The 18,105-nt window shown below is 41.1% G+C and overlaps 4 protein-coding genes across 4 annotated transcripts; 1 reads left to right on the forward strand and 3 right to left on the reverse strand.

The window, feature by feature from the left end:
• Positions 1–2,317: 2,317 nt before the first annotated feature.
• Positions 2,318–8,390, reverse strand: Sos (Son of sevenless). The gene is made up of 6 exons (XM_002057429.4): positions 6,725–8,390; positions 5,699–6,666; positions 4,544–5,386; positions 3,608–4,477; positions 2,831–3,548; positions 2,318–2,757 (listed from the first exon to the last, which is right to left on the reverse strand). Exons 1-6 carry the CDS (start codon positions 8,073–8,075, stop codon positions 2,714–2,716), a joined length of 4,794 nt encoding a protein of 1,597 aa, XP_002057465.1. The 5' UTR covers positions 8,076–8,390; the 3' UTR covers positions 2,318–2,713.
• A 1,195-nt stretch (positions 8,391–9,585) lies between these two features.
• On the reverse strand, positions 9,586–12,435 carry LOC6634336 (STING ER exit protein). Its single transcript, XM_002057428.4, has 5 exons — positions 12,241–12,435; positions 12,027–12,181; positions 11,375–11,701; positions 9,909–11,310; positions 9,586–9,849 (listed from the first exon to the last, which is right to left on the reverse strand). The coding sequence occupies exons 1-4, from the start codon at positions 12,359–12,361 to the stop codon at positions 11,155–11,157; spliced, it is 759 nt and encodes a 252-aa protein (XP_002057464.1). The 5' UTR covers positions 12,362–12,435; the 3' UTR covers positions 9,586–9,849; positions 9,909–11,154.
• A 72-nt stretch (positions 12,436–12,507) lies between these two features.
• Positions 12,508–14,210, forward strand: Adat1 (Adenosine deaminase, tRNA-specific 1). The gene is made up of 3 exons (XM_002057427.4): positions 12,508–12,725; positions 12,785–13,549; positions 13,602–14,210. The coding sequence occupies exons 1-3, from the start codon at positions 12,514–12,516 to the stop codon at positions 13,909–13,911; spliced, it is 1,287 nt and encodes a 428-aa protein (XP_002057463.2). The 5' UTR covers positions 12,508–12,513; the 3' UTR covers positions 13,912–14,210.
• Positions 14,211–14,337: 127 nt separating this feature from the next.
• On the reverse strand, positions 14,338–15,206 carry LOC26530420 (C-type lectin 37Db). The gene is made up of 2 exons (XM_032433138.2): positions 15,074–15,206; positions 14,338–15,008 (listed from the first exon to the last, which is right to left on the reverse strand). Exons 1-2 carry the CDS (start codon positions 15,138–15,140, stop codon positions 14,515–14,517), a joined length of 561 nt encoding a protein of 186 aa, XP_032289029.1. The 5' UTR covers positions 15,141–15,206; the 3' UTR covers positions 14,338–14,514.
• Positions 15,207–18,105: the final 2,899 nt, after the last annotated feature.

The following is an 18,105-nucleotide window of genomic DNA, read 5'->3' on the forward strand; positions in this document are numbered from 1 at the left end:
ATATTTTTTTGAATGAATGGTTTGTTGTTAGCGAGTTAATTGTGCAACTGAAACGTGATATGCAAATGCTTGAAAGATTTGAACAGGCCCAGAGAACTCTATGCTTAAATTATTGCCGTAGGTCGCGTAGATCATGTGCATATTTAATAGTCTCTATAAGAAGTTGGTCAAGACTGCGAAAGAAAGCAAAGCCAATTGGCAAATATTGTGTTTATATTGTCGAGCGTTCTATCAGTTAAGTTGTTTCTCATTCAGCAAGTAAAAGTTAAGGAACTGATCTTGGCCAACGGCCTTGACTGTCGTTAGACTGTCGAAGGCTCTATAAATAAAAGCGAAATTGCACACAAGAATTTCTCAAGTGTCCACATAATCAAATACCTTTAGTATGTGTATATATGTGCATTTTACTTCTATATATTTGATTACTCAACGAAATTCTCGTTTGAGAACAAATTATGACGTTTAGTTTGGGGTTTTTGTTATTATTTCTGGATCTGATCGGATTGTGACGCAGTTTTGTGCCACGGTTATTCAACCTGCAATACAAACCCTTTTTTTTTAAACGCATGTGCTTTCCCATCAATGTAAACCTAAATCGTTTTCGTAATAAAATTACCAATAAATAATTCAATCATTTTAAGGTGTCGAATCTTGAATACCCTTCAACTTCAAACATTTGTACTATGCCTACTTTTTGGGCATACTTTAATGAAAAACTTTCAGTTTCCGAGCTGGTTCTCAGTTTTGAAAGTTTCACATTGTGAATGGCCTAATTATTCATTAAAGTTTGTCAGTTGTCAGATATAAATATATATCTTTTAATGTTAGGTTCGATTCAATAAGTATAAAGTAAAGTATGGCTAGTTGTATTACATAAATTTACTATTAAATGTTTAAAGCAAATAAAGACGATGAAAGACGATAGACAACCTAAACCATTTCATAGTCAGCAGCCACACAAGCCGACGTACACACATCCCACCCCCATCAAAAGGAAAATCATACCATTACAAAATAACCCAAAATTTAATCACATTGCATTTCCTGTGTCGGAACCGCTTCTTGTGTAGACTAGACAATTGTAATTTGTATTTACTTTGTGTCGTATCAAGAATAATTTGTACTATTAGAATATACCCATTCATTTGGGATTTACATTTCATTTATAAGAAATTTATAATTTAGAATCTAAGTAATCTATGTAACGAAAGAAATACAAGACTGTTTTAATGAAATGTGATCGATGATAAAACAGGCAAAAATATGGGTTTACTTTTTTACTATATATGCGCCGCGAAATTGGGTGTTGTCTATAAATACAGTGCCCAAAGACATGGGCTGCGTATGTAAATAAAACCATTCGCGAAGTGTTGCGGATATTGTCAGATTATTGTAATACCTTCTGCTAGGGTAGGCGGGTACAAAGTAAAATAAAAAAACCGGCCCTTGCGCTCGTTGCATAAATAAATGTCTCAGAAGTGCACAAAAATAAAACCAGTTACGATGCAATTATCCAAAATTCAGGAAGCATTTGAGCGACGTCATCGACTTTGTCTGAAAAGCGAAAGGAAACAAACAGTTGTGATTTAATTTCAATGCACAACACAAACAAGCGCACAAACAATTAGCACAATCACCATTAATGAGCCCTCTTTCGGTATGCCCCTGTCTATACTCTAACTAAACTCTATCGACATGGGGGCTTTCCTGCTATTTAAACTAATTAACGATATCTCGTGTACCTTTCAATTATTTAATGGTCCAGTTGCTGGCAGGTGTTCCGGTAAACTGTTGGGTCTCTTTTCTAGCTGGGTAATGACACAGTTTTGTCTCGTTTATGCTTGGACAAGGCCGTTGACCAAAATTCTCAAGAATGCCATCATGAAATTTGATAATGAGGCATGAAAATCGTTTTGAATTGAAGATTTAAAAAACATGTTTTGGGCGTTTGCATTGGCAATGTTTTCAAAGAGTGAATACATGGCCACAAGATACTCCGTAGAAGTAAAAGGTATTACTTTTCGTGTTTTGAAAAAATTGTAAGAAATTAAATTGGTTTGAAAATAATTCCACAAGATATGTATAGTTTGCAAACAATTCCTTTTTTTTAGAAAGTTTATCCTTTTGTATGTTTAAACTAAAATAAATTGAATTGATAGAATTTTCAATAAATTAGGATTATTTCTGAAAGGTCTTAAAATTAATATAGAGTTGATAGCTTTCCTGAATAAAATTTGTTGGCCTGGTAACCTAAGGCATTTTATTCAAAATCTATATGTCCCAGATTCCATATCGAAATATTTACGCTAGATCAAAATGCATTTAATAATTCGATCAATGCGAATCTCTAACAGTAATGTTATATTTTATTGTTTTTACGGGCTACGATCAATACAATGTTCTCGATATTTACAATTGTTTATCATATAATTAATATAATAACAGAAATTTTCACTTGAAAATGTTTTTTTTTTTTTTTGTTTTTTGAGTTTCGAATAAAAATCGTCGCGTTTAACTCGGTCCATACTATATATCTCATTGAATACACATACATATACATTGTTGTTTTTTTGTTTTTTTGTTTTGCTGTTTTGTGTATCTATATCTGTTTTATTTCCTATTTCCTATGCACTTGCTGCCACGTTTTCTCTAATTCTGTGGTATTCTCTCGTTTTTTGTTTTAGTCCTATCACACATCGCCAGGCAATAAATATTATTCTTGGTTTGTACTTGGGTAAAGAAACATCGTACCTTTATCTGAAACGTAGAACCATTTAAAATAAGATTTTATTAAGATATATTTACGATTTGGTTAGGTATCAAAGCTCACCTGGATTGTTGTAGAAGTTTGCGCTTAGACTAGGTTTTGGTGGAAGTTTGGGTGTGCCCTCATGGCTCGTGGCAATCGGAAAGAATTCCTTTGGGGACGAGCGTCTGTTCGGGTGCTGTGATGGATGTTGATGCTGTGAATGCGCATGCGTATGGGTATGCGGATGTGAATGGGAATGATGCTGTTGGTGCTGATGCTGGTGATGATGTTGATGCTGTTGTGCATAAGCCACTGGTTGTTGCGTTTGCGCAGTCTGTGGCCTTAGGCGTGTTTGATGCTGATGCTGCTGTTGCTGTTGCTGTGGGAAACTGCTCGTCGTGCTGCCGTCTACTGTGCTGGGAATGTACGGTGACATGGGCGTCATAGGTGTCATGGGTGATGTGGTTGTCGAAGAGCTTAACGCTGGCGAAATCGACTGCGGCGGCTGTTGCAACTGTTGTTGCTGCTGTGGCTCTTCGCTGCCCGCCATGGCCACGGAATGAGCCATCATTGGAGTTGCGGCAGCACTATTGTTGGCCGTCGCAGTTGACGTGCTCACACCCAGCGATGGTTGCTTTGCCGAATTACGGCGTATCATAATACTGCTCGTGTTGGGCAACAACAGGCTGCTGCTCTTGCCCACAAACTCCTTTGGCTGACGCGTAAAGCCCGTTGCCGTGGAATGATTGAGTCTGGGCGGTATGGGCGGTGGGCTCAGCTCGCCATCGCGCGGAGGTAGCTGTCAAAACAGAACAAAACAATTAGAATATAAAGTTAATTAAGCAGGCCTCCACTTACTGTGGGTGCATCGGGCGCTTGGCGCTTTTGTGCCATATCCGCACAGCTTTCCGTACGCTCTTTGCGTCGCGGTGGCAATGGTGGCGGCACCGCTCGATACTCTAATGTGGTTGCTGTGGGCACATTCACATGCGGCGATATGGGCACTGCGCCTGTCTGGCCATGTCCCTGTTCACTGTTATAGTAGAAGCCGCCCAGCTGTGGACTCACATCACCGAAACCGCCGCTAATAAGCGTCACCGTGCTGGCAATGCTGTGCGTCGGACTATATTGCATCTGTTGGATGCGTCCATGGAATGGTGAGCGATTGCTGGCGGGCGGCGGCGGTGGTGGCGCAGTTTCGTGCCTTGGACTAATCATCAGTTTCGGCAGTGGCGATGGCGGCAACACTTCAGCTGTATTCGCATCCGAAATGACATAACAATCCGACATGTTCCAGCTGCTGGTAGCCGCAGCCGATGTTGCTGGCGGTGGCAACTGTTGCTCCGCTGGACTAAACCCATCCGTTGGAGCATTGCTGTTGTGTGTCCAGACATGCGCTGCCGGCTTGCGTGGCAGATGCGGCGCCGGCGCCACTTCACCATTGTCTGTGGTGCGGTGCATCGTATGGCTGCTCCAGCTGCTGCCGCCATTGCGCTCCGGTATGATGACCGGCGCAAATACGGAATATGCATGGGGATTATGCTGCGGACTCTGATCGCCGATACTGGTTGCCGTCGTACTCGCTGTTGACGACGCCGCGGCCGCCGCTGCGGGTGGCTCCACACTGGCTGGCGCATTGCTGGACAACTTGTTGCTGTTGTTGTTTTGGTTCTGACGACGAGGCTTAATGCCCGGCGATTTAAGCGGAATGTTCGGCCATTTGCGGGGCTGTAAAATGAAAAGGATTTTAAGTGAGACTTCTCGAGATTTTGTTGCTTAGGCGTTTAGACTTACGAATTTGGGAACAGTTTTGCAGGCGCGCGGCTCAATGCGTAGACTCTCATTGTACAGATAGTCGGACATTTCCTTGTCGGATAGTCCATTGAAGGGATCCAGCTGCTCGAAAAAGTGTCGTATGGTGGGCTCTTCGTTGAGACAATACGGCTGATTTTGGTACTGTTGTATCTCGCCGATGATTTCCGACACCTTTCGCCGTTTCGAGAAATTGATAAGCTCCGTGTTGGTCAACAGATCCGGATTTCCTTCCTCCAGATGCAAAATATTTGTCAAATAACGACCAAAGAATGGCACGCAGGGCGGATTAATGGAACGCAAACGTTCCTGGTATTTCTTCAAATGATCCTCGCTCAATTCACGGCACTCGTCCAGGAACTTACGATGCCGTTCTGGCAACCCATTGAATGTGGCGCGCAAACGAAAAACAGCAGCTGTGCCCATGGCAGCCACAATTGAGAGTATGCCATTGAAATTGTTTAACTCGAGCATGACCATCATCACCTCAATGGCGCGCTGCATAATGGCCAAACGTTCATCGTAGTTCTCCGCCTCCATGATGGACCTTTCGATCCAGCGCGTTACATTTGTGGTATGCTTCATGATCTTGAGCAGATTGGGACTCTTTAGCTCCTTGTCCTTCTTAGTCCACGGTGACCCGACCAGCTCTGATGGCTTCACATTCTTGTACATCTCAAATTCCAGCAGTGTCAACTGTCGCGCCACCTCCAGCGGATGTAGAGTAAGCAGCGTAATTTCATCGTCCGGCACATTCAGATGGTATTCAATGGGCGGCGGATCATGCCCATAGGCATAGACGATCTTCTTATTGCTTTGTTTATTCTGTAGAGAAGAGATAGCCATAAATTGGTATATATTGTACGATTTGGTTAATCTAGTTAACATATACGCTATGATTTTCAATGCCAGAGAGTCGTAAAACCAATTTAAATAATATTTACAGGCGTATCTATTCAAACTTTTAACAGATCTGCCATAAATGTATCAGATTGTTTCTATAAATTGCTAACTTCTTAAAGGCAAAGACATCTTAAAAGTAATCATCTATGGTTCATAGACGCAAGACATTAAATTGAAAATCGGATTAACAAATTACTTTTAATAGTTGCAATTTATGTTAGTTTAACGCTTTACCTTACGATCGACAATCTTGCGCACAGAGTCGACCCATTTACGCATGGATTTGCTGTTGACATCGTTGAGAAAGTGTAACAGTCTGTCCAGCAGTGTCGGATCCTTCTCAAAATCATAAAAATGATGATCCACCCAGTGCCGCAGCACATTTAGCACACGAAACTGCACTGGCTGGACAAACTCCTTGCGATAACGTTTCCAATCCTCGCGCTGCGAGTTCTTAAGCATTTTATCACTGTCCGCCGTTGACGCAGTAGCTGTCGCTGCATCCTTATCGAGATCAGAGTTACCGCCACCGCCGCCAATATTATTTGTCTGCTGTTCCTGATAAACCAGGCTCGGCTCGGGTATTTCAAAGCGCTCTATCAGCAACGTGAGCAGCTGCTGCGGTGAGCAAAAATACCGATATGTGGTGAGAAAGGTGCGCACAAATGTTGGATCCGCATAAATGTGATAGGTGAGGCGCTCAATCAGTTTACACAGTGTGGCCCCCTTGATCATGGGCACCACGCCGCTGTCTCGCTCCTCGAGCACAATATTCTCGGCGCTGTCGGGCACAGCAAACTTGTATATCTCCGGGCTGGGCATGCGTAACGGATGTTTGCGCTCAATATCCTGCAGTATGCTGTCCAGTATGCGATCTAACATCGATTTGGTATTCACCATTATCAAATCCGCCATCCAATCGTTCTTGTGTTGGGCATTCTTAGCCGACAACACAATGGCCGGATGCATGCGGGTGATTAGCTCAAAGCTATGCTTCAACTCCTCCGTATCCGCCCGATCGTTAATCTCGACGCGACGCATAAAAAACTTCTCCTTCAGCCTGTAATCATAGGCAGTTGCGCCTGCCGATGGAGTTTGCTTTTTGGTATTCGCTTTGCATAGCACCATGAGGCCATCAAAAAGGAATACTTTACGCTCGCTCCAGATGCGCTTGCCTGAGCCGAGTTTGCTGAGTGCATCCTCTGCAAATTATTGTAATAAGTATATCGTTATACTTAAAAGACCCACAAATCGACTTACCGCGTATGAACTCGTTACAGTTCAGGCCCACATCCTTGTCATCCCAGTGCTCCACTTTGAGCTGGAGTTCGCGTGTGCGCTCAATGGCCATTTGGCGTCGAACGCGTCCGCTGACCGGCACAAGTCGCTCCTTGGACAGATTGGCCATTACCTTCTCGAGATCACAGTGCAGCGGATGAAGCAATCCCTGCACCTGGGCAAAACTCTCGATGTCATCCTGTGATGTACTGAGATCCATAAGGTGCTTGATGTAATCAAAATAGACAAACGCATGGCAAATGGGCACCAGAAGCAGCTTGGGCAAATAATACTTGACCGCCTCTCGAAAGCCATGTCCCGCTGACATTAATGATAATGCATCGGGCTTGGCCAGCAGATTGCTGAGTGCATCGCGCGACGCCTGCGAGGTGACATCATGTGCATATTTCTTATACACATCAAACTCCTCGGCCTCGGCTAGCTCCTCAAAGCAGCTGGCAACGCAAGGGGCATTCTGTTCCTGCGACATTTCAATAACATCCTCCAGAGAGCCCAGAAGCGTTACCGTAACCTCATATATATCCATTATGTTTGAGAAGATCGGCTCTAGCTCCTTGGGATCGCGCGCTATCTTGACCAGCTCTTCGCGAAATACCCGTATAATCATATGCAAATCCCGTTGATATTGTTTTTCATCATTGATCAGCTCCTTTACTGTCTCCTCGTACGTGGCGCTCGCACGCTGCGCCTGCAGAGACAGCGGACTGGGCAGGACATTACACTTGAGCTGCTCGCTGCTACGATTGAGCATATCGAGAAGGACACCATCCGCATTGAGAACCACCTCAATATCCTCCTTCACGATTTCGCTATGCGCGATGTTGCAAACATAATCCGCAGCCATTTTCAGTATATCCGATGAGATGCACTCGAGCACAGCGACCAAATATGCCGATACGGAGCTATCGATCTTATATTGCAGCACATCTTTCTGCAGCAGCGTATGAACACGCTCCGTGGGCAGTAAACATTTGCGCTTCTTGGAATTGATCACCTCGTTGGCCTCCTTGAGGGCCCAACGATCAAGCGGTGATTTGTTCACCTTTTCCTCCACATCCTGCACTGAGTGTGGCAATGGCTGCGCGCACAATTTGGCCAAGAGGCGGACGCATAGATTTTCCACGTAGAGCAGGGCATCTTCTTTGGCTGTTACGCGCGGATTCACCTGCTCCAGCACCTTGCGCAGTGATGGTACAAAAAGGCCGCGCCAACGTGCCGCATTCTCGTTTTTCGTAAAATCATAGCCATCGGTGTCATGCACGGTGGAGGCAATGCCAACGCTAATCCCATGGCTGCCAACGCTGGAAAACATTTCTGCACTCCACACTCACATACATGCGCATACACACACACACATGCACATGTACACGCGCACACACATACACAAGCTCTTGTTATTAGTCAACAGCAACGTCTTCGTCGGGCAGCAACATTTTTAGCGTTTTCGTCTGTCCTCTTTTTTCGTTTAGTGTTTTTTGCTGCTTGACTTACGTGCCGTGATATCTATTTGCAACCGTAACGAACAAAAACAAAACTATGTTTTCACATACTATACACACAATTTTTTTCAATATATTTTCTCTGCAAATTCTGCTTACAACGGCGTTAAGTTAGCAGCAACATTCGTTTATTAGTGTTGGCAAACGCAACACATATTCGATAAGCGATAATTTTCATATTACGCTGCACCTTATTTAAATTAATATCTATAGAAAAGTAGTTAATTCCCATTTCAGCGGTAATAATCCAGTCTTTGAAAATTGCAAATGAATAAAAAGCAATGAACTTTCAATAATATAAAGGTATTAATCACATTAGAATTAGTAAGCAATTTATTACGAACATTAAGTTGTATAAAAGTGAAGCAGTTAAAATGGTACGAAAGTCTTGTTGTGATCAATTTAGTAGAGACATTTTTAGTCCTCTAAGATATATTGTGTTTCATCTGGCCATACTATACTCTCTATCCATTCACGATAAAAGGAAACTAAAGTATGACTTGAAAATGAATACCTCAAGGTACATAGAGCACCACCAGACAGAACACCAAAGACCTCAAAAAGGCAATCATTATCATTATGAATGGTAAACAATGGACCACCAGAATCTCCATTGCAAACATCTCCCAAATCATTTTTGGGTCCTGCACAAATTTGTTTATCCATATTGAAAGTTAGATCATCAGGACAGTTTTTCGAATCTGTTTTAACCACTGTTCCAATTAACAACACATTTGATCGGTTTTGATTATTATGATACCCCCAACCACCAACAGTATATTCTCCAGTTGTACTGCTAGTAGATGTGGATAGGCAGGCTGGCTTTATAAATTTTGTTGTAATATCCGCCTCATTGTGCAGTTTCAACAGGGCAAGATCAGCATAAGGATCATCTGTAGTAAAGTTTGGATGAACAAATTCTGTCACATTAAACCGCGTGCCGGAATTATTTGAATCATGGGCTCCTAACAGCACAGAAAATTCCCTTTAAATAATAATACATATATAATAAAATAATAATAAAATTGTGTTAAAAAGACTTACCTATCCGGAAATTTGATTTTATCCACACAATGTGCCGCCGTGAGAACAAACATTGAATTTAATAACGTGCCACCGCAATGTGATTCATATTGACTTTGATTTAACAGTCTATTTTGTATCAAGGCCATAAAAGGAAATGCATGCGGTGTTGGTTGACTTCCATTCATAATGAGCGGTTCCCTAGAGCAAAAGTCTCTAATCTTTGTAAATTCCAAGCATTCTGCATTATAATAAGTCGGAAGAATGCAAATACCAGTAATTAAATAAAGTTATACAAAATTAACTTTACTAGAAGCGTATAATTTTTCTAGAGATATCTCCGTCCCATAAAGTATAAAAATTCTTGATCGAGCTGTGTCGATCGAATATATACTTTAACTCCCACTGTCATATAGATAGTTTTTTCTGACAGATTATAATAGCTAGAGGTATTATGTTGGATACAGAAATAAAAATATAAAATTTAAGTAAGAACAGCCAGAGTGAAAAAACAGAAATTTTTCAAGAATGCGTTCCTAGAATTCTATCGCATGCCTAGAATTACTAAGTATAAAATCTATTTTTTAGTCAGCAATTAAATAACTTATATATATATAACATACTTTTTTCGGCAATAACTTTCTTTTCATTGTTCCAACAGCAAACTATATTATCTTTATCACTGCAATATTTAACTCCATTTTCTGATTGCGTAAATTCCGCATAATATTTTAAATGTTTACATTCCTCGAAGGGAACACAGTCGTATTCACAGTCTTCACTATTTGTATCGGTTGGAAAACAATTAACCAATGTAATCGATATTAAAAACATTATTTTCATTCTATAAGAACTCATTTTAAGCTTCGCACAGATACGAGTCTCAAGTGTAGCTGAAACTGTAACATGTTGTGTCTATTTGATTGCAGGCAAGCTTTAAAATGTAAATTATGTTAATTGCTCAGCGTTCTGAATTTAATTAGGCTTAAGGTTATCGAAAGCGCTTAAAAGTGTCTTTAAAAAAAAATCAAGTAAGAGGCTATAGGCGGGAGTTCCCGACTAGTGGATACCCTCAACCAAAGACAACATAAACACTTGTTTATATTGTCTTTGCCTCAACCCTCTTCTACCAACGAGCTCGTTTCGATCTTGATGAAATTTTCAACAGTAGATCTTAATGTGCTTTTGAACATACGTATAACAAACAATTGCCTTCAATTTGTGGCTTAAATCGGTTAATAGATAAATAATAAAATATGTGAATAGTTATCTGTATGGGGCTAGCGATTAGCTGGCGATAGCTTTAAAATGATATGTACTAAATATATATATGTATATATATATTTATATATATATATAGTTATTATTATTTAAGAAGCTACTTGTAAAGTTTGCTGAATACGTTCTTATATCAAAACTTCTAGCTCTTACTGGTTTTGAGATCCTTGCGTTCATACATACGGACGGACGGACAGACACAAGCAGATGGCTAGATCGACTTGGCTATTGATGCTGATCAAGAATATAAATAAACAATAATAATTTCACCCTTTTTACTAATTTTTAATGGTCTATAACCTTAAAATAAAAAACAAAAACCGATGAAAATTATATATGCCCGTCGACTTCCAGTGTTTCCAAACATATGTATACTCTTTTTTACTCAGATAAATATTTTGCGTACTCGCACTGGAGAAAATATATTCTACGGTTATTTTCTTCAATAGAGATAATTTAGATCTGGCATATAAACTTAACTCCGTTAGTATATCCTTCCTGAATAATTTATATGCGTACAATCATTTGCTTATGTATATTTACTAAAACAATAGTGCGCGCTTATCTCGATATTTAGAGTTTGTGCATCAGTTATCTTTCCAGCAGTGTGCCGCGTTGTTTTTTTTGCGGCGGTGGCATTTCTTCCGCCTTGGGCTTGGCGCCCAGGTCAGCCAGTTTTCCACCTTTGCGCTGCAGCTGCTTCTCAATGATGCGCGCGTTGTTGGCATAGCTATCGGCTATCTCTCGCTGTAGAATGGAGAAACAAAAATTGTATTATTCAAAATAAAAGGTTTGTGACCAGTTTTTATACCGCCTCAATTTCATCCTCCTCTTCGTCTATGGTGGATACCGTAACGGAGCTAAATTTGCCCATGTTCTTGGTGTGACGCGTGACCATAATCTTTTTGCCACTGGCGTCCACTATTCCCGAATCCTCATTGCTGGGAGCAGCTGTTGTGCTTGGCGGCGCACTTGCAGCATTCGTTGTGGTACTGGCTGTTTTGGCTTTCGCCTCCGCTGCCAACAGCATGGCCACTGGCTTCTCACCTTTGTTGCGCACCAGCGCATTGCTCATGACAAATGTGACATGGGAGTCGGAATTGTGGCGATAGTACAATGGCAGGGTGCAGTTACGGCACTGTAAATTAGAGTTTAAGTTAATAATATCATATACATAAGCAATGAAAGCTCCTTTAACGAACAGCTGCGTATTGCGAAACTCTATGGGCGAGCATATAACAAAGCAGACAACAAAATTAATAATACAAAAACCAAATGACAGCTAAAGTTCCTTGTTCTTCCAAATTGCAACAATACTTTGCAATAAGTTAACATAGATTTTCTTGAGTTTTCCCCTTTTTGTAAACTAGACATCAAGCCTTAAGTCTCGAACCGCGGCTGTTCGCTTTAAGACTCTTTCACTATATTAAATATATAGAATATTTCTATTCTTTAATACACACGCTGTATCGATACTGCTTCTCAATGCCCTTGCCCTTGCGGCGTATGTAGATCATTCTGGGCGCCGGGTTGTAAGTTAATTTATTGGCATGTTCATTGGCATCAATTACTCGCGCGTTATCTGCTTCGCGCAGCGGCAGCTGCTCTAATGTACAATCTGTCATATAAATTTGTAAATTTAATAAAGGTTTTGAATGTAAACACATTTGTACGTACCCAAAATTAGCGACATTTTGCCGCATAAGCAATAGTATATGTTTAACGGCTTCTCCTCGGTATATTCCTCTTGATCTTTTGTATCCGAGCAAACAATGCTACGCGAAACAACTTTTGGCATCTTATATTTTATTTAAATCACACTATTTGCTTAAATTGTGGCAACAACGCCAGATAATAATTGTCCAGTGTTGGGTAATAAGTTATTTACTAAACAGCTGTGCTATATTTCGTCCTAAAAACTTAATCGACAATCGATATCATCATTTTTGTATGTTATCGCAACTTCTTAGCAATTGTATTCAAATGTGTTTGAAAACTAAGGACAAACCTACAGTGCAGCAAATAGCTGAACTATGTTACAGCAAATTTCGCGATTTACCAAAAACTGGCAAACCCACAAGCAGCCAATGGACAGTCCTGGCCGGCATAGTGCAATACGACAGAGGAACGCAAACCAGCAAAGTGGTTGCACTTGCCACTGGGTTCGTACAGTTTAAACAGAAACATTTAAATAAGCAGCTTACTAATTGTAAATACTCAGCACCAGATGCATTGGTGCGAGTAAGCTATGTGCCAAGGGCTTTGTAATAAACGATTCCCATGCTGAGGTACTGGCGCGACGAGCTTTCCTACGCTATTTGCACAACCAGCTATTGAAGGCAAACGCGCAGAAGGATCAGCAACAGGATGCAGCGCAATCAATCTTCAGTTGGAAATCAGCGGCTGGCTGTTTTACGCTCAACGAGCAGCTTGAGTATCACTTCCTGAGCACGCAAACGCCCTGCGGAGATGCGTGCATTGTGGTCGACAGCGAGCCCTCGATACTGCCAGCGAAGCGATCGCGATTGGAGCCAAAAGCAGCGTTACCTCTAGCGACAAGCTCTACGGTATTCACGGGCGCCAAGTTAATATGCCAGCAGAAAGACCAGTGTGATGACATGCTGCAAACGCCAGCAGCGTTGCGCACCAAACCTGGTCGTGGTGAACGCACGTTATCCATGTCATGCAGCGACAAGTTGTCCCGCTGGAATGTAATGGGTGTTCAAGGCGCGCTTCTGGATATGCTTATCGATAAGCCCATTTACTTTAGCAGCCTCAACTTTTGTTGTGCCGAAGCGCGCCTGGAGAGCCTGCAGCGTGCCGTTTATCAACGCTGGCGCGGCAGAAACTGCTCACTGGGACGCTACCAGCCGCAGAAGCCATGCATACGCATAGATAATCGACTCAAATTTGAGCATGCGCAGTATGCGGAACGGCAGCCGGCGCCGACTAGCCTTATTTGGGCCCAGTTGCCCGAGTCGCTAAGGTGAGTTGTCCCCAGTTCTGGGAGCATTTTTTAATCTTTAACTCTTCCACAGACCCTATGAGATTGCAGTAGATGGCAAGCGTCAAGGCGTCACCAAACAGAAACTGAATACAGTACAAGCTGCTTTGGCAGTGAGTAAATATAGGCTGCTACTCAATTTCTTGGACTTGTTGCACTGCTGCCAAGAGCTGCGCGAAAAGTTCGGTCTACACTTAACTGATCTCCAAACTATTAGCTATGCCGAATGCAAAGCCTTGGCAAAGGATTACCAGCTGGCCTGGCGGCAATTGAAATGCGAATATTTTAAGCAATGGACTTGCAAACCAAAAGAGCTGCTGCAATTCGGCAAACAAACTGCATGACATACGTTAAAACTATCATTCTCTAGCTCCCTATTTCTAGCTCTATTTCTACTATGTCGAGAATTGTATATGACAAGGTGGTAAGTCAAAAAGTGTTTAATTAATTTAAACAAATTTAAAACAAGGAAGATAGATATTAATTATAATTGTGGCTGCCAGAGGGCTTAGAAGTGACTAGTTTTTCATCCGGAATATCAATTGTTTGTTTATTATTTACCAAGTCTTAAACTTAATTATTGGGTATATTATAACGTAGTTAGAAGTTTGCAATAAATGAATTTTATTTTACCAGCTGTGAACTTTTTTCTTTTATTTTGTTCAGTATCTGGATAAAGACTGAAGTACAAAAATTGGCTTTCGGCGTAAACCTTACGCTATATTTAAAGCTAAACAAAAATTGGAGGAGAAGATTAAATTCTGTGGTGTTTGTCATCATAAGTAGATGTATTTTTTATTTTTTAAACAAATATGTATTATCAAAAGCATGTTAATAACTAAGAATGAAGTGATTTTTAATATTTTAACCAGATTTACGAAATGAGTCTTGACTGGGTCGAAACTTGAATTTGTTCGGGCATGATTATAATTTAATTTAATTAAACACTACCACACCACAATGGAAATTGTGCGTGGTGAGGATAGTTGGCAAATGAAGTTTGCTTTTTCCTGGCATTGCGCCTGCTTCATCACAAAACCCTCTTTGTAATCGCTTACTAAGACCACACAGTTTAATTCTTCATCTATTTCATGAGGGTCCTTCACATGCACATCCTCATCGATCCATTTCTCATAGCCAGTCTGTAGACCCGTCGTAAGCGAAACATATTCCTCTTGACCCAGTCGATTTATGTCCAGCCAATAGCTTTGACTCACATTCAGTCGAAGGCCAACAAGTAGCCTTTCCTCTTCCATTTGCAGGCTAATTAGATTACCGCCTTTTTGTCGACATTCCTGTGCCGCTTGAAACCAGTTGAGTTCCTTGCTTGCAATGAAATAAAACTTACGACCAATTAATTCGAACGGTTTTAACTTAGCTACATATTCCTGCGGCACGAAATCTATTGTCTTGTACTCCAGACGGGTGCTAAGCGTAGTTGCTATTAGAATTTTTTATTTAATTGGTACATAATTGTTATTGGCTATAATATTTGATGCATCTTACATTCAACCCGTTTCGTTTGCACCAGCATATAAAGCAGCAGCGCGGAAAAAGCAATATACCGAAACATTTTAATTGTTCTTATTTTACTACTACTCGCTCAAAAGTTAAATTCCCAATGGGCTAGGTTATAATTTTTTGCATATACTTAAAGCTATATTCGCTTTTGCATGCCTGCTCTGACTAACTATTCTGCAGATTATACGCTATAAATAATAAATATACCGAAGCATTAATCACCATAGTATTCGTTTAGTTATTACAGGATCCCAGCTAATAAATGAATAATAAATGTTCCGATACACTATGCACTATGGGCTAGGCGGCTGGTTATTTTTTTTTTTTAAATTAAAATGGAAACGGTTCCATTTATCGAATATCGGAAACAAACTCAATCTGCGCAGGCACTAGGAGGACCTACATCTAAAGTTTCAGGTTTCCAGGCTAGATCGAGGCGTCTGTTGATGTTGATCAAGAATATATAAACTTTATGGGGTCGGAGATGCTTCCTTCTGCCTGTTACATACATTTGCACAAATACATTATACTCTTTCTAACCATTTTAATGGGTATAAAAAGCTAAAGGTAAAAGGTAAAGGTTAGAGAACTACGTGGTTTTGTGGGCTTGTAAATATCACGGTACCTTGCATTAAAGCTATTCATCCGAAATATGGTTTTTAATTTATTTAATAACTATGCCACAGTGTTTGGTCAATCGTGCTGTAAATTAAAATGTATTTATATAGCCCTAGGACCCAACCGGGCTTGTCGAAATATCACCTAAGTTAACTGCGTTGTAATGAAAATGTGTTCTATTTTTGATTCAATACAAAATCATATGAAAAAAAATATATGCATATATATTTGCTTTCAGTCGTCAGTTTCTAATTATTTAATTGATAGTCCCAAAAGTATGCAACGATTTTGTAAATGTTAGGGAGGTTATTTTTATTTGCTATATCATTTTTAATTTTTCTGTTATTATGACGAACAACTTAAACAAAATTTATATGAATATTTACAAACAACTTATTCTACTGGTAAGTCTAATATACAAATTTACGGGGGTGACTTTATAAATCGATCTGGGAGATCGATAGGGTGCGACCTTCGCAATCTCCTTCGCGTTCGGACTCCTCCAATTCCACGCCTTTTTAGAAGACGTCTAGCTAGACGATTTGCTGTTTATACTTTCTCGTCAGTCTCTACAGGGAGTGACTTGAAAACTTATTTGGAGAAAATTTTCAAAAACGGTCGGTTTCCCTTTGTCTATTTAGCTCCAGCAGCTTTTTGGCCCGGTTCGACACTCTGCGTTAGATCGTGTTCACAATTGTATCTCCGGTTCAACAGTACTTCCTTCTAATCCTTCTCTTAATCAGCAGTAGTGCATAGATTGCTGACGAAAGAATCACCTGTGGTCTTTCTGATCGGCTTACTGGCGCAGAAAGGAGGGGTGCCGAGTGAACCTTGTTAAGGAATGACATATGGCTATCTTCGTAACCAACTACTATGCTCGGAGGATAACTGATACTCAGGCCTTATACATAAACCATGTGGGTGAACCCCTTAAGCAAAGAAGTTGTGGAGGAGCTTCTGGCCGGGGTACGAGTCTAAGTCTTACCAGGCCCAGCGGGTTACAAGACATTTATAAGTTCGCTAGGACGAAGGGCTTAAGGGAGGGGGGAAATTTTGAATTTTTCGACCAAACTATACCTGGCACTACTTCTATCCTACCTACTCTATCGAGCCGCACCCCCGTACTGCTATTCTAGCGGGTCGTAGCCTCGCACCATCTACACTATCGGGCCTTAACCTCACACCCACTACACTAGCGGGCTGCAGCCCCGCACCATTTGCACTACCGGGACTTGGCCTCGCTCCATCTACACCATCGGGACTTGCCCTCGCACCAACTACACACTCGCACCTAGGTTAGGGTGAACATCGGTAATTTCCGATGTTTAGCACAAATATGACCGCCCGAGAATACAAAGATTAGCATTTCTCTTAATTACTTATGCTACATTCACTTTATTCACTAGTTTTATAAGCTTTTACCCTACTGAGTTTCCTAAACTAGTGCCGCACTGTCTTCGCTGCGAGCTTTTGCAGCCTCGCTTCGGAGCTTTTGCTCTTCGCCGCCGAATTGAAGCTGTGCTCTCGAAGGCGATGTTGATCAGAAACCGACCAGAAACGCACGGCGGCGGCCGGCGCTTAAATTCAAACCTGAACTGGGTTCCTTGCCCTTAACTATGCGCTTAATGCACACGATATGAGCTATAAGCTCAACAGTTCCTTGCCCTTTGCTCAATAATAATATTACTTAAATTACTTATGATATTAATGGCTCCTTGTCTCTTATCAAGCTATGATCTTAACCTGAAACAATACAATACTTATAAACTAATAAAACTATTAAATCGTCCCGGCTAATGTTATCTTTTGCTAGCCAAATGGCGGATAATAAGCCTGAAGGCCTTGTCTCCTACAGTTGGTATGTGAAGTGGTGTGCATTATATTCTTTGATAAAATGTGAACTCTTATGTTTCCTTGTGATCCAACGTGCAGAGTATAATTATCTAACCCAATGACAGCATCAAGCTCTGCCTCCATCTGGGTCACATTGTTTGCATTTTCGATGAAGATGGGGGGTGGCTTTCTGGATATGTGTACTTTGACTTCCTTATCCGCATATAGCTCTATTTCCATCTTCTCTGCCAGTGCCCCGACTTCCCCATCATTTCAATTCTCATCTGGTTGGAGCACGCTCGGCTGAGAGGGAGCGGGTGTATTATCAGTGTTGTAATACTGGGTAAACTCAAAAAATAACCAGTATTTTTGGGAAAGTCACTGTTCCCAAAGAGTGATCATGTCACGAGATGGTCGCTCAGCGCTGTCACTAGTTATGTTCGTATTAGTGAGCGGATTGAAAGCTCTAAAGCTCTCACGTATTCGGATAAGAGAGTTTTTAGAATTAAGCTTATGCAGTTTTACTCGCGCAAGAACCCCGGCACGTGTTGAATTGCATTTATAGT

This window comes from Drosophila virilis, chromosome 4 (assembly GCF_030788295.1).
Source record: "Drosophila virilis strain 15010-1051.87 chromosome 4, Dvir_AGI_RSII-ME, whole genome shotgun sequence".
Classification (NCBI taxonomy): domain Eukaryota; kingdom Metazoa; phylum Arthropoda; class Insecta; order Diptera; family Drosophilidae; genus Drosophila; species Drosophila virilis.